Below are 18,506 nucleotides of genomic sequence, written 5' to 3'. Positions count from 1 at the left end.
TGAGATACTGGCTTAAGATATAATTTTAGATAGAATATTTTGTTATTTATGTGCCAATATACTTAAAATTGTATGTTTAAGTAATTTTTGTATATTCACATAATTGAATATAGTTATTGCATGTTTAATACACGAAAGACATATGTATAGTTCCTTAGTTCTATAAACGAAAAACATAAAAAAGTACTTTAAGTAGATGTATAGTTTATCCCTAAATTATATTGTAATTGTTTATTGGGATATGTATATTCTGATTAGTTTATACAAATTATTTAAGTTATGTATATAATGACCTATATACTAAGTCAATTGGTGTAGTGTTGAATTGTATATTAAATGCTCCCAATTATATATGTATTGTAATTATAGTTGGTATATATGTATAAAGGTCAAGTGTATTTAATTATCTTTATGACTTATAATTGTTTATTATAATTTGTATATTTTAGTAGTTATATACAAACAGCTAAAGTTAAGTATATATTAAGTTTGTATATTAATGTAGTATATACAAATTGTTTAGACAGTTGTATATTGATATGTTTAAGTATCATATTCATCTACACATATTAATACACAGAAAAAATAGTTTGTAGATATTATACAAAAGAATTACAAATACAAATAAAATTGTTGTTAGCCTTTTTAAGCATTATGTACACCCTGACACCCATGTCATTGTGTATAACCATTGGTTTATTGCTTTCTTCAACTTTATATTCAATCTTCAATATCTTATTATTCATTTCAAGACCAATCTGTGCGGCAATTGTTGTATAAAACTCAAGAAATGTTGCTTGTTCCTTAAACACTATACCATCTATAATCAACGTAACTATTTGTATCGTCCCATCTTTCAAAATGTATCACCAAAATAGCCAATGAAGACATTTTCTGTAGAATTTACAAACAAAATTTTGTTTCAAAACAATCACAAATATCGTATATACAATTGACATAACATTTTAATATAACCAATTTAATCAGTAATAACAAAATTACATTACAGTGACCTTGGTTTGCTTATATACAAATATTGCATCTAAAAAAATAAAAGCTCATCACCGGTATATAATTGTCTCATACAGCTTTGTATATAATACATACATTTTAATATATACATTACTGCAGTTTTTGTATATGAATATTGGAAAACACAAAACGTATCATATACAACTATATTACAGGTAATGAAACTAAACACAATACTCAAATTTCATAAATATATACAATTTTTTCACACGCCTTCGTATACACAAAATTAATATACATTTTAAATATTTACATGAAAAAATTACATGAAATGACAAACACCCTTAAGGAATTATATAATAAGGGTATAATTTAATTTATTTACTTTATATAATTGTAGTTCCTTTTTTTTTACCATAATTAATGAGACCAACATCTACGACATGATGTTTTAGTCAAATATCAAATTGGATGATATCACTAATTTTTAATAGTTGAATTTATAAACTATAAACATTCTTTTTTTTTACCATGATTAATGGGACCCACATCTACGACATTATGTTTTAGTCAAATATAAATTGGATGACATCACTAATTTTTAATAGTTGAATGTATAAACTATAAACAACATTTAAAAAAAAATACATTCTGAGTTACAAAAAGAACTACAAAATATATAACTAAATATAACTCTAACTTCAATCTTTTTATACTTGGATAATTAAATTATTATCTCATATTAAAAAAATCTCATGAAATATTAAATATTTCATTTCGCATGCTAAAAAACCCTCACGTGCTTTTACTAATGTTAGTGTGGCCATCACGAGAAGTAAAAGAGAACTTCACAAATCTATAGAAGATATGCTTTAAGTTATAGTTTCGAACTTTCATGGCTCCTCGTGACTAATTTAAAGGAAGTACATCGTAGTAGTAGATACTCATTTTTATTAGTTACACAACAAATTACTACTTATCCTCATAGTAAAAAAGTTAGTGAGAGTAATGACAAACTTATGATGTTGTGGGTATCTACTAGGGTGATAGTAGATTATGATAATAATGATTGAGATAGCATGCGGAAGCAAATAAATAGCTGTGATGCATGATAGTGATAGTTAATGATGGTGATAATTTATAATAGTAGTTTATATTATATAATAATGATTCATTATATGTAATGATGGATAGTTGCAGATAAATGTTGGTAGCGATTATTGTAGATGTATAGTGGCTAATGATGGTATAAATATTAACTCTGGTGATTAACGGTTGATAGTAATTGTGATTGAGAATATGACATTGTAGATGGTGATATTTGATAATGATAAAAGGTGATGATGATTAGTGATGAAGATGGGTGATAATGTGGTAATGATATCAAATTGTTATGGATTTTAATTATTCAAATATATTTAAATCGATTGAGTGGTTGTAAAAGAAAAAGAAAAACACACACTTTGATTCAAACTTGAAAATAAATATACTCCGTTTTATAATTTAAATGATTAAAGATTACATATTCACTCCATGCAAATAAACAAAGCTTAAAGAGTGTATAATAACTAGAGGTTTATTATTACTATGCAAGTCCAATAATAATGTGTGTTGTTTAAACCTAATTAAATCAATGAATACATGAACATCTACAACAATAATCTAATTAGTAACTATGATTAATTAATATTTGCATTCACTCCATTAAATCATTTAATTGTGGTAAGTTGTATTTGTTTGGTATAAACACTCTATGCAAATAAGTAATTAATCTATAATAGTGAAGCTAGATAATAAATCTAATATAAATTTAACCTAGTCGTTTAAGAAATGTGTTGGGCATTTGGTCTAGTGGTATGATTCTGGCTTAGGGTGCGAGAGGTCCCGAGTTCAATTCTTGGAATGCTCCCTTCAATCTCTTCTTATATTTTATTTTTTGGCTTATGATGCTCAAACCATATCTACAAAAATATATTGATGTTCATGTTTTCCATGACTCCATGAACAAGTTTCAAAAATTAACAATGCAAAAAAAGAATATTTAGTTAGTAGAATAAAACTTAAAATTAATAAGATTGATATATTGATTGCGATATTAATTTTTAGTTTTGTCAAGTTCAATACTTAAGAAATCAAGTCATTCATTCCTTTCTTAGAGTATGAATAAAAGCCTCAACCACATTATTTTTAACGCCTCAAAGAATGTGTTCTTTGCTTGCCTTGTGCAAAAATATCATATTCACGTAAAAATTTTCGTCACTTAATCTATTTATTTATTATTATTTTTTAGCAATCGTTAGTAAAATGATAGTTTTGAGATAACAAAGTGTAACGAATATGAAGGAGTGTGTAAATTAAAGCCAAAAAAAATGTTATTGGTTTATTTTTATTAGGCTATTGGGTTAACATGCTTTATAATGGTTTTGTGAAAAAGAAATTATCAAATTATCAGTTAACATACTTTTATTGGGTTTTAATATTGAATTATAGGGTAAGTCAAACTATAATTTACTATTTTATCCATATATAAATATTAAATATTAATCTCAGTAACCTTATTGGTTACTCTCACTGCTCATTAAACACTTTACACTAACTTAAAGTTCACAACTTCACTTTATACAAAATCTCAAAATCTAAAGCAAGAATCATATTTTCTTAATTTCTCTTTATGTTGCACTTGTATAGTTCTTGAATCAATTCTTATTATTTTTATATTATGAGCATTCGTAAAGTTAAATTATTGTCTTATCGTATCAAATTATTGGAGAAGTCATACATTTATTTTATAAGCATTTTCTTATTGGGCAAACAAAAAATCAAACCGTTAAAGAAAAAAATCGATAACAAAGCATCTTATTAGTTTGGGTAATAGTTTAACATATCCAAAAATCAATAAGCCAAACCGATACAAACTAACTAACCCATTTTGAAACCAAAATAAATGTAACTTCGCTAGAAGGAGGGCTTGAACCTCCGACCTTGTGGTTAACAGCCACACGCTCTAACCAACTGAGCTATTCCAGCTTGTGATATCTCATTCACTTTAATTTATTAATCAATCAAATCAATTCGTACACATGCATGTCACAAGTCGTCTCCGCATTTGGCCGTTCAACTTGGTGTACCAAAATCCAAATCCATTACGGATTCTGAAAACCACAAATTCTTACAATTTGATGAATCCAAAATCTCAATCTGCCTGAAAATTCAATCCTTCTGCCGCTCCGTTGATTCAGAAGAAGCGTTTCAATTGCACGAACTAGAAATTTCTTCAGCAATGACGGAGGATAATTGCCCTAGAGTTTCATCTTCTGAAACCGTAGACTCCAATTCTTCATCGACGAAGCAAAGGTGCATAAAATTTAATCTTAGCTTTTTTTGAAGGCAAATCACTTCAATTGAGATCTAAATTCCCCTTAATATCACCGACTTAGGTCAGAATCAATAGTTTTGATTCATTGTATCTACATTCACTAGTTTGGGATTGAGATAAGTTGATTCATATATTGATTGGTCCCCTCTACTTTTTTTTTGCTGAGAATCCCTTTCCGGAATCCTATTAGCTCAGCTGGTATCATGTGTTAGTAGAATACTACTTTGATTTCTTTCTAAAAAGTAGAAACGAACAGTTACCTAGTTTTAATTAAGCTGCCATGATTAGATACGGGTTTGACCTAACTCAGTAATTAACTTTGGTCCAAACTTTTTTGGCTGAGGAGTTGGATTTTTTGTGTTTATTGAGTTCGTGGTTTCACATGACTCTCTCGCATGATTTTAATCCTTTTGATGTATTATTTGGTTCCATGAGTTTGTCAATGTCCTTTTTGCTCTGATGCTAAATTGAAAAAGTTCAGAAACTGAATTAGTACTTTGTTGAGATGAAACTGTTACTCTGCGGGAAGAAGCAGCATTGAGGTGAGGGCAGTAGTAGTATCTTCACCGGGAAGGTTAGCTGTTTTTTAGGAATTTAGAGAATCTGGGTGACTTAATGAATATTAGCTGGTTTGTTTGCATTATGCTGCAGAAGAGGAAAGAGAAATAAGAAACAATAACATACACAATTTGATTGATTGATTAATTAATATTAGAAAAATGATGAGAGACAGCTTTGTAGTCTAATAAGAAGAGTAAGCTCTTCTGGTGGTATAACTTTTCAACATCTTCCAGGAAACGGAGAAAGTGGGATCAGCCTGCGGAGACATTCGTTCCAGAAGGGGTAGCGGTATCTGGGATTTTTCCATTGGCAAATACTGGTTCTCTTGCTGGTATCACACTACCTGGCGTGATTCCAGTCTTGGGTGCTGCTTTTACGAATCCTCTTACCACTATTGGTGCTACTACAGTGCAGCAGCTTCCTGTAATTATTGCCCAAAAATCAGTTCAAGTAAGATCATCAGAGAAGATGCTGCTTATTATTTTCTAGTTTGGAAGCATTCCCCTATTACATGAGGGTTGTCACCTAGCTGTAGTAGTTATTATCCAAATGCATGATTTACATTCTCCCAATAATTGCTTTTCTTCCTTTTCTTTGTCGGTGGAAGAAATTGTTTTGTTGTCAGTAAGCGTTGCCCAATTATCTGCCTCCTTATATCATCATCAAAAAGAAAAAGTTCTCTGGTTCACTTCCTGCAGTTGTCTTACTGCAAATTAACAGTTAATGTGTTTGTTACCCATCCTAGGAAATTATACTGAATCAGGCATGTTCTTCGTGTCATTTTTCTATTACCCTTCTACGAAATGCTGTTTAGAATCATCTGTTTTTTGTTTGGATCGCTTCTGATTTTCCAATGAGCTATTGCAGCCGAAAATTCAGGATGAGTTGATAGCAAGAGAAATTGTCATTAATGATGCTGATCCGTCTGTTCGCTACAGGCTCACAAAGCGCCAAACACAAGAAGAGGTGAATATTGTTAATGGGTTTTGTAAGACTAAAGATGACTCGAAAAGCAAATGTGATTATCTTAAGGTTATGCTCATTATTATTGATCAGTTATCACTGTTTCTGCAGATTCAGAAGAGCACGGGTGCTGTGGTTATAACTAGGTAGCACACCATGAAGTCTTATTATATTGCTTATTGTTTAGCCTTTATTTACAGTGTGATACTTGTTTATCGTGGCTATTGCAGGGGTAAATACAAGCCTCCAAGCGCACCTTCTGATGGTGAAAAACCCCTATACCTTCATATTTCTGCTGGGGCACATGTAAGCAATTTTAGTTACTTGCATTTGGATGCACCATTTGGTTCAGGAAGATTGCTGATAAAGTTTTGTCCATCACTAAATTGCATAGATGAATCATTTTTCTGTGCATTATTAATTAATTAATACATTTGCCTTAGTGTCAACTTGTTTCTCTGAGTTTGGTTTCTGCGTTTTCTAACCATTGAAGTGGTTACCACCAATATTCTTCTGCTCATCTTCTCTAGTTAAGAGTTCATTTACTGCTATTTTCCCCCCCGTTTTTATCCAATGTATACTACACATGACTGGAGAATCTGGAAATATCTTTTCTCTTAAAAAGCAAAACCCAAAACATATTCCCATCTTCTGAACCTTTTCTACGTTTTTAAAAAAATGTCTACACCTTTCATCTATCCAGCCAAAATTCAGTGTAAATGTTTGACCTGGCAAAGTTAGCGAGAGTTGAAAACATAAAAGTATAAGGTACTAATAACCTTTTGCTATCTTAGGAACAACATCAACAACAACATTACCCAGTGAAATCCCACAAAGTGGGGTCTGGGGATGCTATCTTAGGAACAAAATTAAAGAAAAAAGTTGAGTGGAGAAATGTCTCATTTAAGTTTCAGGCTATCTTTTATTTTATAAAACACTTCTCCATGGGAAAATTGTACTTATCTTGGGTCACACTGATGAAAAAATTGTTATTCATTAAAGTGGGACTTCTCTCTGTAACCTTTTCAAGTTTTATTATTTGACCTCTTACTTTGCTGGGTGAAGTGATTGCTGTGGTGTATTTACATGTACTGTGGTTGATTCAGCTAGAAACAACACTTGAGAGGATCAGAGCAGTTGATCGTGCTGCTGCTGTAGTGGAGGAAATGCTTAAGCAAGGTCCTGTTAACAATGGATTAAAGGTAAGTAGTATCTGCTGAGGTTTGACAGGACCTGAAGCCAGAAAATTACTGGAACGTCTGACTCTCTTATCATCAGGTTAATCATCTGCTGAGTACTTGTGTATACCTGGGCTTTGAGGCTGATCCATCAGCAAATATTACTGTGCGCATTCGTGGACCAAATGTGAGCTTTCTTAATCTAACTTTGCTCATTTCTCCTGATTTATTGAGTTATTTTGGTATGTTGCCTATTAAGGGTTAATTTCCTTACATAATTTTCAATTTATGAATTCTCGCATATTTAACTGCATAAAAATTGGATCCTTTGTTTTTTGTGATTTACTATCCATTTGCCTTATCAATTTCTTTTACCTATATGCTGTGATTTGCTGGCAAATTTAAATACCGGGAAGTTCATTCAGCTGTTACTTCTCTGTTATGGATCAGATATTGGCATCATGTATTCTCTTTATTGATCAGATTATGGTCTGAGTAATTATGTGATTGTTTCTTCCAGTAGTTTGGGTGTAGTCCATTCTCTACCCTGCCTGGCTAATTATCTTATTTATCTCTTTTGGCATTATGATGCTTGATGTGCTCCTTTAAACTTTATTTTTATTGATAGAAAGCCAAGAGTTTCTAATGTTCTGAGCTCTCTCTGACATCTCCGTCCATTTGGAGAGATTTTCTTCTGTGCTGGTGGTTGGCTTTTTGTAAGTGCAGGATCAGTATATAAATCACATTATGAATGAAACTGGAGCAACTGTCTTGCTAAGAGGACGTGGTTCGGGATATTCAGATGAAGGACAGGGAGAAGGTGCCTATGTGTTGATTAAGATGCAATTATTTTCCCATGCTCCATAGCATGATAAGAATGATTATCAATAGTGTGCCACTGGCTAGATTCCTCAGCTATGAAAAAAGATTAGTTATTCCTCATAAATGTACTCTTTTAACGTGCAGATGTTCACCAACCTCTGCATTTACTCATATCAAGCAATAACAGTGCAAGTCTTGAGCGTGCGAAGCTTTTGGCAGAAAATCTTTTGGATACTATTTGTGCAGAGTGTGGTGCTTCTAGGTATGCATGTTGCTCTGAGTATATGAAATGTGATTGCAGCCTGTTAACTTTCATTCAGAAGAGGTTTATGTGGGCTGTTATTTTGTTGTGATTCTTTTTCTTTTGTTGGGCTGTCCTGAATTCTCATATGTGTGACTGTCGATCTGCAGAGTCTCTTCTTGTAAGGTTTATGGAGCTGTTCCGCCTCCACTGCAACCGTTAGCCAGCGTTCAGGTTTCTGGAAGTGAATCAGAAGTCAATAACACACCCACAGCCAATGTAGCTGCACAGATTTTGAGCTCCTCAACTGCAGCAGCAGTTCCCGTGACTGCAGCTGCAGGTGGGACTGGTGTTGTTTCTCAGGGTACAGTACCTCAATCTCTAGGCTCACTAGATCCTGTGCCATCTCAACCTCCCACCAGTTGTTATCCTCATCAATTAGTTACAAGTAGAACAAGCTATATTGGCTATGATGGTATATATCCCCAAGCCACTGCTTTGCAGCAAGTTGCTTTGGCTCTTAGGCAATCTACTTCTCCAGTCACTTCAACAGTTCCTCCAGCAACAACGGGACCAAGCATCACTTCACAGACAAGTACAGGTTCTGAGAAGGACAAGCGCCCTGCACAGAAGCGTAAATTTCAAGAATTGCCGGCTGGTGGAAAAGGCCAAGCAACTGTAAACCAGGTATGTGCTTAGTCTCCTTGACCTATACGAAGGTATCTCCAGGCAATTGCCCTTAACTGGCTTTTGATGAGAAAATTATAATGGTCATCTCCGAGTCAAGTACATAAAGCTTCATGATTGATCAGAGACGGGGAATGAATATTGAAAGCATTTCATGTTATAATTTCTGGCATATGAACCTAAACTTGAGTATCCAGAAGTTCCTCTATTATCGCTATCTGCTTGTGGAAGTATCCAACGGGGCACTGGCTGTGCAAAAATTTTTGCTCCAAGCATCCAAGATAAGCCCATCTCTTGGATGAGAACTAAAATGTTAGATGATATCATGTAAACAAAAGAAATAAGATACAAAGGGGGAACTGTAGATATATTAGTACAGCCATTGCTACTGTTCCAACTTAATTTGGTGGAAGATTGAGTGGTACATGTATCACTAATCTGAAATAAAAAACATCTCTAATTACTTCTGTTTAGCCATTCATTGACCACCCACTATGTGGTATCTATCAGATCGACTGCTAGAGTGACAATATAACTGAAGAAAGATGTTGGTTAATGTGAGACAAGTTTCCCCTAGTGGTTGTGACTAGAGGTCACTGAAGTTGTATTGTTTCCCATTCCTCATTTGGAGGGCCTCCACCAAATCACGAAGTTCCTGTGATTTCTCCAAATTTATGCTCTGAAACAAAGCCTTCATAAACATTGGTGCTATGTGGCGTATCTATAGCCTGTGCATCTGCCTTTTTATATCTTAAGTTGTGTCCCTTAATTGCCTTTAATTGATTCTCACTGCTTGAGTGATCTTCTGCACAGGACTATGCTGTGTATATGAATTATGATAGATTCTTCACTTCACCTTCCACTATATAAATGGTATTAATAGAAGGATGAAGTACACCTTGTGTAGCATGATGACTGGCAAAATTGGGATTTATCAGATTCTCTTATTTTTGGGTCTCTTTTAAACTTAGTTTACCATTCATCCTACATCTTAGTTTCTATTAAAAAAAGACTTCGTTGTCTCTCATTTTAAATTTTCATCTCATTGCTGTTGTATATGGAGCGTTTGAAATTTCTCAAATTTCTTCCCTTGAGATATTTTTCAGTTATAAAACATATACTCATTTCTGGTCTAACCTTTTCTACTTGATATTCCAGGTAATTTCTCTGACCTTGTATGAAGCTAACAGGCTGTGGAACTCTGTTGGACCTTTGTATGTTTCACAGGATTCTGGATACGGAGGAGGCATGGGGTTGCTACGTGCAATTTCAGTGTTATGGTGCCGATGCAAAGATGCCATGCCCTTCTGGTTTAGGCATTTTGTTAAATGTTAATATGCTAATATGAAATGCACATTATTAATCAACTTTGCTTCAAGTACTAAAAGGGTAATGAGATCGAGCTCACAGTACATTCTGCCTGTGAGGCTTTCAAACTGTTTCAACTTTACTCTAGAAGATAAAATGTTTTCTATTGGTATCTGCAATATATGCATTTTCTAAACATGTTGATCTAAGCTCCTTGTAACAAGTGAGAGAAAAAAAAGTCAAGCTGCATCTTACACGATTGAGTCCAATTTTTTCATGTCAACCAATAACTCTTATGATCATGCATTTGTTTTGAACTTCCCTTGCCTGCTACTATACAAGTAAAAGAATGTTCTCGAAAAACTCAAAACTTTTACCTCCTTTTTTCCTGGAATTTCTAAGTTTTCTGGATGGACTCCCCCTCCCCCTTCTGGTTGACAGAATCCACTGCAGGCTACGGAGCTTCTAATGCTTCAGGAACGAATTTCAGAGAAAGGTGATACAGACAAAATTGGTATTCCGACTCCCAGAAAGTTGGTTCAGCCCTTATCCAGTTCAATGCTGCCGCCGCCACCTCCTAGAATGATGCCTCCACCGCCGCCGCCACCAAAGTTTCAATCATCCTCACAGAAAGTGCATGATAACAATATGGTTAACAAAGCACCAAGTAAAATTGTACCAGGTATTTGCCATCACTCAAGCTTTTTCAGTCAAGATTTCAATAAACTCTTGCTTGGTTTGTCTATTAGCGATTGCCTACCTATCCTCATTACCCCTTTTTTTCTTGCATTTCTTGTTACTAAGTGGAAGTGTGAAAATCCATTGAGTCCTATTAACATAGTAGAACTTATTTTACTTTTTATTTTTATCTTCCACTTCTTATTTTTGTATTATATCAGCATGAAATAAGCTTAAATGGGTGGAAGTTCACTGAAGATCTATACAAGAGACCCCAAGTAGCTTAGGATTGAGGCCTTGTAGTAGTAGTTGTTATCAGACATAACTTGTCTATTTCATTTTTACAGTTGAGAAATATGAGAGTGTTTGTATACTTGTTTGATTTGATTTGTGCATCTCAGATACATTAGTCCAGCTAATGGAATATGGGGATGACGACGACGACGATAATGATGAAGCAATTGACGGACCTTTGAAAAGTAGCTCAAGTGCGGTAGCGACTCCAAAGCCATTCTGGGCTGTTTAATAATATGACCACTGCACATCTCTGAAGATTTTGGCAACAGCTGAATGTGCATTATAAGTTGAATGGTTGTTTTCAATTGACCTGGAAGTGGCTGTGAAATATAAAATATGTACCCTTCCCCACCCCAGCAAAAAGATGTGGGGCCACCAAATGGAGGAAAAGAGGAAAGGAGAGTTCTGTAGTATTGTGCCAATATGATAATATCAGAGTGTAAGTGATGCTCTATGTAAAATGACTCGTAGAAATTCCGCAACCTTGTATTTCCATTCAGAAGTTGTTTGCTGCTGGCTTGTAGTTTCACTCTGAACTCTTTATGAAACAAAGAAATGCCAGCAGTTTAACCTATTATTTTCTCTCAGTATCAATATGCAGTTATTCGAAACTCAGGCAATTAGCAACTTATTGAGTGTTCATCGATGTCGTCGAATGTAATGTAAGGAAGCACTTCCACTTACTAATTATGGGTTCTAGTCAGTTTAGCACACATTTTTCACGTTTCTTTCTAATTGCCTATTAAGTAAACAAATAGTGCTAATGCCAGCCCACAATCTTCATTTTAGCCACAAGGTCAAGAAAGTCATCACAAGTGCCTTCAAAGAAACAAGCGGGTAGCAAAAGATTCAGCACTGTACATTGCACAAAATCAGTACTTGGAGAGCTCCATGAACTTAAAACATTTATGAAACGAGTAGTGTAATCCTACAGATTGATTAAACTTAGATGAAGCATTCAACCAGTAGCAACCCTGCTGGAAATAGAATATACTTTCTTTTAACTCAACACGTATTGTGAACATGTACTCATCAAACCCAAAGTTGGTGAATAGCATATGAGGACGTATTATGAACTCCTCGAGTTGGCGTAGTCCTTTGGCTCATCATTGTCGTCGCTGCTGCTCCTTTCTACACCTGGTGTGAAATCATTGTCTACAGATTCAGTCCCTTGGTCTGCACTAAGCTGTTCTTCACCACCATTGTGCGAGGTCCCAGGGCTCCCACCAAATTCAGAGTTGTCCAAGAAGTCATTACTAGCGGAAACACCAGCGTTGTAACTTCCACTACTCCCACCACCATATCCAGCCCCAAAACTATCCCCACCATAGCTGCCACCACCTGCAGGGTAACTGTTGTTGCTACCATAGTTACCACCACCTCCATAATTCCCATATGAGTAACCTCCAGCTCCCCCACCATAGCTAAATCCACCTCCACCACCAGAACCACGCCCGAATCCTCCAGGACGCTTTTCTGTGGCATAATTCACCCTTATCCGTCTCCCGTGGAGATCCTGCAAAAGTAACGCAACAGATTTTACCCAGTACTAGTCCCAAAAGCTTTTCAAAAAAAAAATTCATTCTCAAATTATGGAAGAAAATAGCAAAATGTAATTTGTCCATAATATAAAAGAAACGGAAAACAAGATGAAGTCCTGATGGATTTCTGACCCAATAGAACCTTATTGGTTAGCACTAGATGGAAAGACCACCCTGTCACTAAGGCTAACTAATTAATTTCTTCCAGTAATTGACAGTGGAATACGGTGAATAAAACGAAAGGAACAACATGAAATTATCACCTGATACTGGTCTCAAAAAGTTGTTCAAATATTTCATCTCGTTTAGCGGTAAGAAAGTGCCGGAAGCAATTTGATCTTGATTTTTTGAAAGGCACAATAACATGAAGTTGCAAAATTTTCATGTAATAGAACCTATTAGATGGGAACCATCATTGATGGAGTGGACTAAGATGGATAGCATCTTTAGGAAAATAACATAACTTGCCTGACACTCTTGACTACACAAAGTGATACCAAAAACAAGAAATATCACTCTTCGAGAAGAACTGACCGGTCACAAAGAAACCTGGGCTTCATTACCTGGCCATCCAAGGCACTCAGGGCACTTGATGCTTCTTCAGCAGATGTATAAGTAACAAAACCAAACCCTCTGGATCTCCCACTGTCACGATCAAAAATAACTCTAGCTGCACGAGTTACACATCATTGTTCAGTTAATTTGTTTTTCTTGTTTAGGGCACATCAATTTTATAGGCTCCATGAACCACGTAATTGGAGTAAGCTGCAAAATCTTATTTTATCAGAGGTCAAAACATAAATGAAGTACCTTCAATCACTTGACCATGTTGGGAGAATGCCTCTCGCAGAGAGGTCTCATCAGTGCCATATGAGAGACCTGCAGGGGATAGTTGGCGCCATTATAGAGCAACAAAAGGAAGGAAAAAGAACATAGCAACTGCATACTACTGGGAACAAAATCCTTTTACCTCCAACAAAAAGCTTTGAAGAAGACATGCTTCTTATAGCCTGGTAAAGTGAGGTTCTAGTGGCACACAATTCCAAATTTGTGTGTCTGCTTACACTCTGTTTAAGCATATTTCCAATTCTATTGAATAAAGCCATCTTTAAAACCTATGAAAAGAACAGAACAACAGGAGTCCATATTAAACATAACATGAGAATAGATGTTGGATTTAGAAGAAATCTTTGATAGTAGCATAGTTCTACCATAATGCTAAAAGGCACTAGATGACACGAAACAGCGTAAAGCAAAAGAAAAAGATGGCTCCTTTTCTCCGAGCTCATATTTCGTCTCTATTTATATAACAGTGACATTCCAAAATATGTGAAACATCCCATCAAGAAAATTACTCAATACAACTTTCACCATATCATGACTTCAAAGAATTCAAATTCATCTTGACATCAAACACATTTAAACTAACTTCCCATTTCTTTAATAGTAACTCAGTCCAATAAACATGTTCAATCAAACATAGTCATACGAAACAGCACAAAGCAAACACATACCTACTCTTCCATATTTGTCATACAACTTATGTTGCTCAAACTCTTCAAAAATGTAAGGCACGGATTCTCCAAAAGTAGTGCATTTTATAAGAACCCAACACGGGTACAACATCAAAACTGAAGAGTCCGCACAATTAAAGAGCACAAGACACATACATTCCTCATCCTACAGTTCCCTCCGGCGGAAATTACCAAAAATAAACCAGCCATGAACTAATCTCCCTATTAATCAAAACCCATCAACAAAAAATACTAAAGATCCTATTTTTATTAGCAATCAGCACCCAATATGCTCACTAGTCACTACTGATCTCCAAAACAAAAAAAGATTCAATACAGAGACCGTTTTCGAAAGACCCTCAGCTCAAATGTATCACAGTACAAAAAACCAAGAAAAATGTAGCTGTAAACCCCCACGATCATATCATAACTATAACTCACAGTACTAATAATGGTATTCAAGAAACAGAATGAAAATGATCAAAACCCCAACCTTATAAAATGGAAACAATGAAACAAGTTGAAATAATAACAATCTGTATCATAAAAATGAAAACCCTTTTAAACATTAAGCTAATCGAAAATGGATATAGTAAAAATTCAAGAAGAAACATACCTTCGAAGATTTTTTTTATTTATTTTTTCTTATACCCAGGTGAGTTCAGTCAGTAGGGTTTAAGAACTTTGTGGATATAAATATTGTAAAATATATTGGCCTTACGATTAGTAACTTGGAATGATCTGACCCGTTGGATGAAAGATTCCAATTCTTTTTTTTATTTCCATTATTGCCCTTTGTCTAGAAACATCTAACTATGTTCTATACATTGATATTTAATTACGTGGCATTATTACGATTGGATATGTCAATTTAAAAAAGAGGAAGATTTTTTCATTTTTTTATTTATTATTTGAGTGTTTTTTGAACTTATTTTATTTGAGGCTGAAAAATACTTAAAAGTTGTTTTAACTTAAAAAAAATTGGTTGATGCAAATCAGCTCATAGTTTGAATTGTGTTTTTTTTATCATTTTAATACTATAATATTGTATAATTAAAAAGACTCTTAAAATGTGTGGTTTTTTAAACTTGAATATGTGTAGTATCTATAAAATCTGATTTAAAAAGAAGAATATATCATGTAAGTTTGAGATACCAAAATATAATTAGTTAGATTTCAGTTTCAAGTTAATTAAATTAAATTATTACATTTGTTAATACATTATTTTACTTGGACTTGATTTGTTAACGCAAAATAATCATGCGTCATATGAAACAATAATATCTTTTATCAAAAAATATGAAGCGCACACACCAAGAGCATCCAAGCTTATCTCTAATTTCTCCAAGTTCATGTTTAAATATGTAAATAATATGTTACTTAAATACGTTTAAAAATATCTCAGTTACAATTTTCTCAACCATAATTATTATAACAATTAACCATTGAGTAAAATAAATAAATATATCATTTAGACAACCAAACCACTCAACTTTATTTTATATGAATAAGATATTTTTTTTAAAAAAAGAAATCACTAAGTCAAAATTATCATAAAAATAAGGAGAAAAGTTCAAAAATAGAATTGAATTTTGACTAAAGAATCATCAAATATCATCCTTATAAATTGGATTCACCTATCACCTATCTCATTGTTGTTCAACAATATGCTATGTTTTATCAACAAAAACTATATTTAATTTTAAAATATCACTTTGTACACGTGATCAATGATGATATAATCATATCATTAATTAAATCAGTAAATAAAAGCTCATCTAAATTTTTTTTTTTTAGAAAAAAGTTTCACCTGAATTAAACTCACCCTACCCAATCCATGTTTGGTTTTAGTCATTATCACAGTGTTTCTTATAATAAAATTAAAACGATACAAAGAAAAATTACATCAACTGTTATTTAGAAAAGTAACGAATTATAAATCGAGAGTCTTTTCATATGATGTCTTGTTGTAAACGAACTTGGTACCATTGTAGGGAACCAACATCTCCATCAATTTCAAGTTCACAAACAGATTTTACTAAATATTCAACAGCATCATCACTATCTTCAAATCTAGCAAGGTCTGGTGGCAGTGTTTTGGCTGGCCAATTTTCTAACCAACTCTTTAACTTGTCTCTTAATTCTTCCTCAGTAACAAATTCCTCTGACTTCCCAGGTTCCATTAGTACATAAGTGTCTGTTTCTATGTTTGATCTTCTCCTTCTTGTAGCAAATGTCTGATTAATTTATTTTACACACACACAAAAAAAGAAGAAGAGACAATTAACAAAGTGAAGTGTGGCTTGACCTATATAAAATAGATGAACAGAAGTGAAGTTTTAAATAATTTTCATCGGTCACGTCACTACATAAAAATGATTGTTAACTGCAATTAATTTTTATGTAACTTTAGCGGCAATTTACACTCTTTGTATATGTCCTTAAAATCTTTAGTGACACTGGTTCAAATGACACTTAACTGATGCTGATAAAATTTTTTTAGCATTCTTAATTAATGTTAATACTTATTGCCGTCTAAATTTTTTTTTTTGTGATATTGAGTTAAAGGGTGTGTTATGGAAGTTGATGGAATCTAATAATGGAATTTGGTGGTTTAATTGAATATAAAGATACTTTGTAGGTTGAAGCAATGTAATGTATGTATTTTCTCGTTTATTGACATTATGCATGCTAGAGTCCGTAGCTTAAAGGGTATAAAATATTAATAAAATTTTTAAAATGGTACATAAAATTTTATAGTAATCAAAACAGTAAAATTGTTGAATTTCCTCCGCCGAAAAAAGCAAAATCGCTGCAGTGCAGAATGTGATTTTTTTTAAAGAAAATCGCTCCCTACGCAGTGATTTCATTTTTTTAATTCTTTTTAAGCTTTCTTTTATTTAAAAAATAAATAAATTTTAAGGCAACGATTTTCTTTAAGTTTTTTTTTTTAAAAAAAATCACATTTTACAAAATCGTTGCAGTAGCAGTGATTTTACTTTTTCCGGCGGAGGAAATCGCTGTTGTTCCAGCGATTTTTTCATTTTGGTTGATATAAAAATATACCATTTTGAAATTTTTGTTAATATTTTATACCCTTTAGGCTCGGGACTCGCGTTTGTTACATCTTTACTAGAATTTTTAATTTAAATTCACTATAATATAATCAAGTTGTTGTACAAATACAACTTCAAAAGCTGTTGGGTAATTGCATTTACGAATTAGAAATTGAACTAATAATACGTGTGTAGGTTTAAATATGTTTTTATTAGTGTTCTAACTATGCTCGATTGAGTTTTCTGTGAAATTGAAATATTTTTAATCCAATTAAATAACGACAAAAATATAATATGAATCAAAGTATCAACGAAAGACAAATATGGTGAACTTCGCGTAATTTACACAAAAGATACCTTTATTCCATTGCGGTGGATGTGTCTACAAGTCAGACTGTGGGAAATTGAGGAATTAAAAGGCTGAAAAATAGGTTGTTGCCAATTACTTGTATGCAAAATTTGGAGTGGATGTTGAATTCTCCATGTCTCTGTCCCTGCCATATGAAATATAAGTTACAATTACTAAAACATTTTTTTGTCCTACTTTACTTTAATTACTACAACTACAAGGTCCTTTTTCATTTTTTTGGGGATGTTCACAAAGTGAGAATCATCTCAATGAGATAACAATTCATTTCGAAATTCAAGAATATATAGGAGTGTGTCTAAATATTCAAGAAAAACGAACTTTAGATACATGTCAACTCAAAAAAACTAACCATACATAGCAAGAGATCACAATTAGTGGCATACACGAAATGTGTCGAGATTTGAAGAAGTGAAAAATTGAATACATCGATATAATAATAATAAGGGTCATTTTTCATATTATAACCTATCTTTTCATTTTACTTGTGATTTATGAATACTTAATAAAAAAAAAAAAAGAAGTCAATATCTCTTACATTGCTTAGGACAAGGTATATACGTCTCCGGATTTTGAGACCCGAGACAACAACCCATTTCCAAAATCAATATGGAGATTCTAACTTGTTGCATAATACAAAGTTATTCCACTTTCAATAATAATACATAAAAAAAAAAGTCACTGTTTTTAACTAGATAAAAACAGGAAGAAGTGCCAAGGATTTCAGTGGGAAATTACCTATACAATTGTAAGTCTTATTGCACCACAACTGTGCCTCCATGAGTTGCTATTTTTGAACAATAATGACTAGTTAACAACATATCAGAATGGTTGCATTTCTTAATTTTTTTTTTTTGATGAGATGGTAGTGGATAAGATGATGGTTTTCAGCCTCATCTATATATATTTATCCTGTGTTTTCCAAATCAGTTAAGTGTATAGGCT

At 33.3% G+C, this 18,506-nt stretch overlaps 3 protein-coding genes and 2 non-coding genes across 11 annotated transcripts; 2 read left to right on the top strand and 3 right to left on the bottom strand.

Annotated features, from left to right (window-relative positions):
• The first annotated feature begins 2,809 nt into the window (after positions 1-2,809).
• On the top strand, positions 2,810-2,881 carry TRNAP-AGG (transfer RNA proline (anticodon AGG)). Its single transcript has one exon. It is a non-coding gene; the product is annotated as a tRNA-Pro (tRNA).
• Positions 2,882-3,925: 1,044 nt separating this feature from the next.
• On the bottom strand, positions 3,926-3,999 carry TRNAN-GUU (transfer RNA asparagine (anticodon GUU)). Its single transcript has one exon. It is a non-coding gene; the product is annotated as a tRNA-Asn (tRNA).
• Positions 4,000-4,041: 42 nt separating this feature from the next.
• LOC101249326 (protein RIK) lies at positions 4,042-11,657 on the top strand. 5 transcript variants are annotated; one of them, XM_010318825.3, is made up of 12 exons: positions 4,042-4,326; positions 5,143-5,359; positions 5,777-5,875; positions 5,966-6,018; positions 6,103-6,178; positions 6,979-7,074; positions 7,151-7,237; positions 7,777-7,870; positions 8,017-8,134; positions 8,284-8,800; positions 10,550-10,790; positions 11,188-11,657. In XM_010318825.3, exons 1-12 carry the CDS (start codon positions 4,253-4,255, stop codon positions 11,310-11,312), a joined length of 1,797 nt encoding a protein of 598 aa, XP_010317127.2. In that variant the 5' UTR covers positions 4,042-4,252; the 3' UTR covers positions 11,313-11,657. The 5 variants fall into 5 exon arrangements, with proteins under 5 accessions (XP_010317127.2, XP_004233384.2, XP_069149548.1 ...); XM_004233336.5 differs by having other exon boundaries at positions 4,043-4,326; positions 5,984-6,018; XM_069293447.1 differs by lacking the exons at positions 10,550-10,790; positions 11,188-11,657 and adding an exon at positions 9,959-10,458 and having other exon boundaries at positions 4,043-4,326; positions 5,984-6,018.
• Positions 11,658-11,921: 264 nt separating this feature from the next.
• On the bottom strand, positions 11,922-14,848 carry ORRM4 (RNA recognition motif-containing protein ORRM4). Of its 3 annotated transcripts, none has more exons than XM_069293449.1 (5): positions 14,754-14,848; positions 13,595-13,737; positions 13,435-13,503; positions 13,188-13,294; positions 11,922-12,599 (listed from the first exon to the last, which is right to left on the bottom strand). In XM_069293449.1, the coding sequence occupies exons 2-5, from the start codon at positions 13,728-13,730 to the stop codon at positions 12,153-12,155; spliced, it is 759 nt and encodes a 252-aa protein (XP_069149550.1). In that variant the 5' UTR covers positions 13,731-13,737; positions 14,754-14,848; the 3' UTR covers positions 11,922-12,152. The 3 variants fall into 3 exon arrangements, with proteins under 3 accessions (XP_069149550.1, XP_069149551.1, XP_069149552.1); XM_069293450.1 differs by having other exon boundaries at positions 13,595-13,739; positions 14,139-14,758; XM_069293451.1 differs by lacking the exon at positions 14,754-14,848 and adding an exon at positions 14,632-14,747 and having other exon boundaries at positions 13,595-13,739.
• Positions 14,849-15,978: 1,130 nt separating this feature from the next.
• On the bottom strand, positions 15,979-18,465 carry LOC101249885 (protein CHLORORESPIRATORY REDUCTION 7, chloroplastic). Its single transcript, XM_004233338.5, has 3 exons — positions 18,300-18,465; positions 17,552-17,688; positions 15,979-16,375 (listed from the first exon to the last, which is right to left on the bottom strand). The coding sequence occupies exons 1-3, from the start codon at positions 18,340-18,342 to the stop codon at positions 16,091-16,093; spliced, it is 465 nt and encodes a 154-aa protein (XP_004233386.1). The 5' UTR covers positions 18,343-18,465; the 3' UTR covers positions 15,979-16,090.
• Positions 18,466-18,506: the final 41 nt, after the last annotated feature.

The sequence above is a fragment of the Solanum lycopersicum genome, chromosome 2 (genome assembly GCF_036512215.1).
Source record: "Solanum lycopersicum chromosome 2, SLM_r2.1".
NCBI classification, from domain to species: Eukaryota; Viridiplantae; Streptophyta; class Magnoliopsida; order Solanales; family Solanaceae; genus Solanum; species Solanum lycopersicum.
The sequence above is the reverse complement of the archived record's forward strand: the minus strand, read 5'-3'. Positions and strand labels throughout refer to the sequence as shown.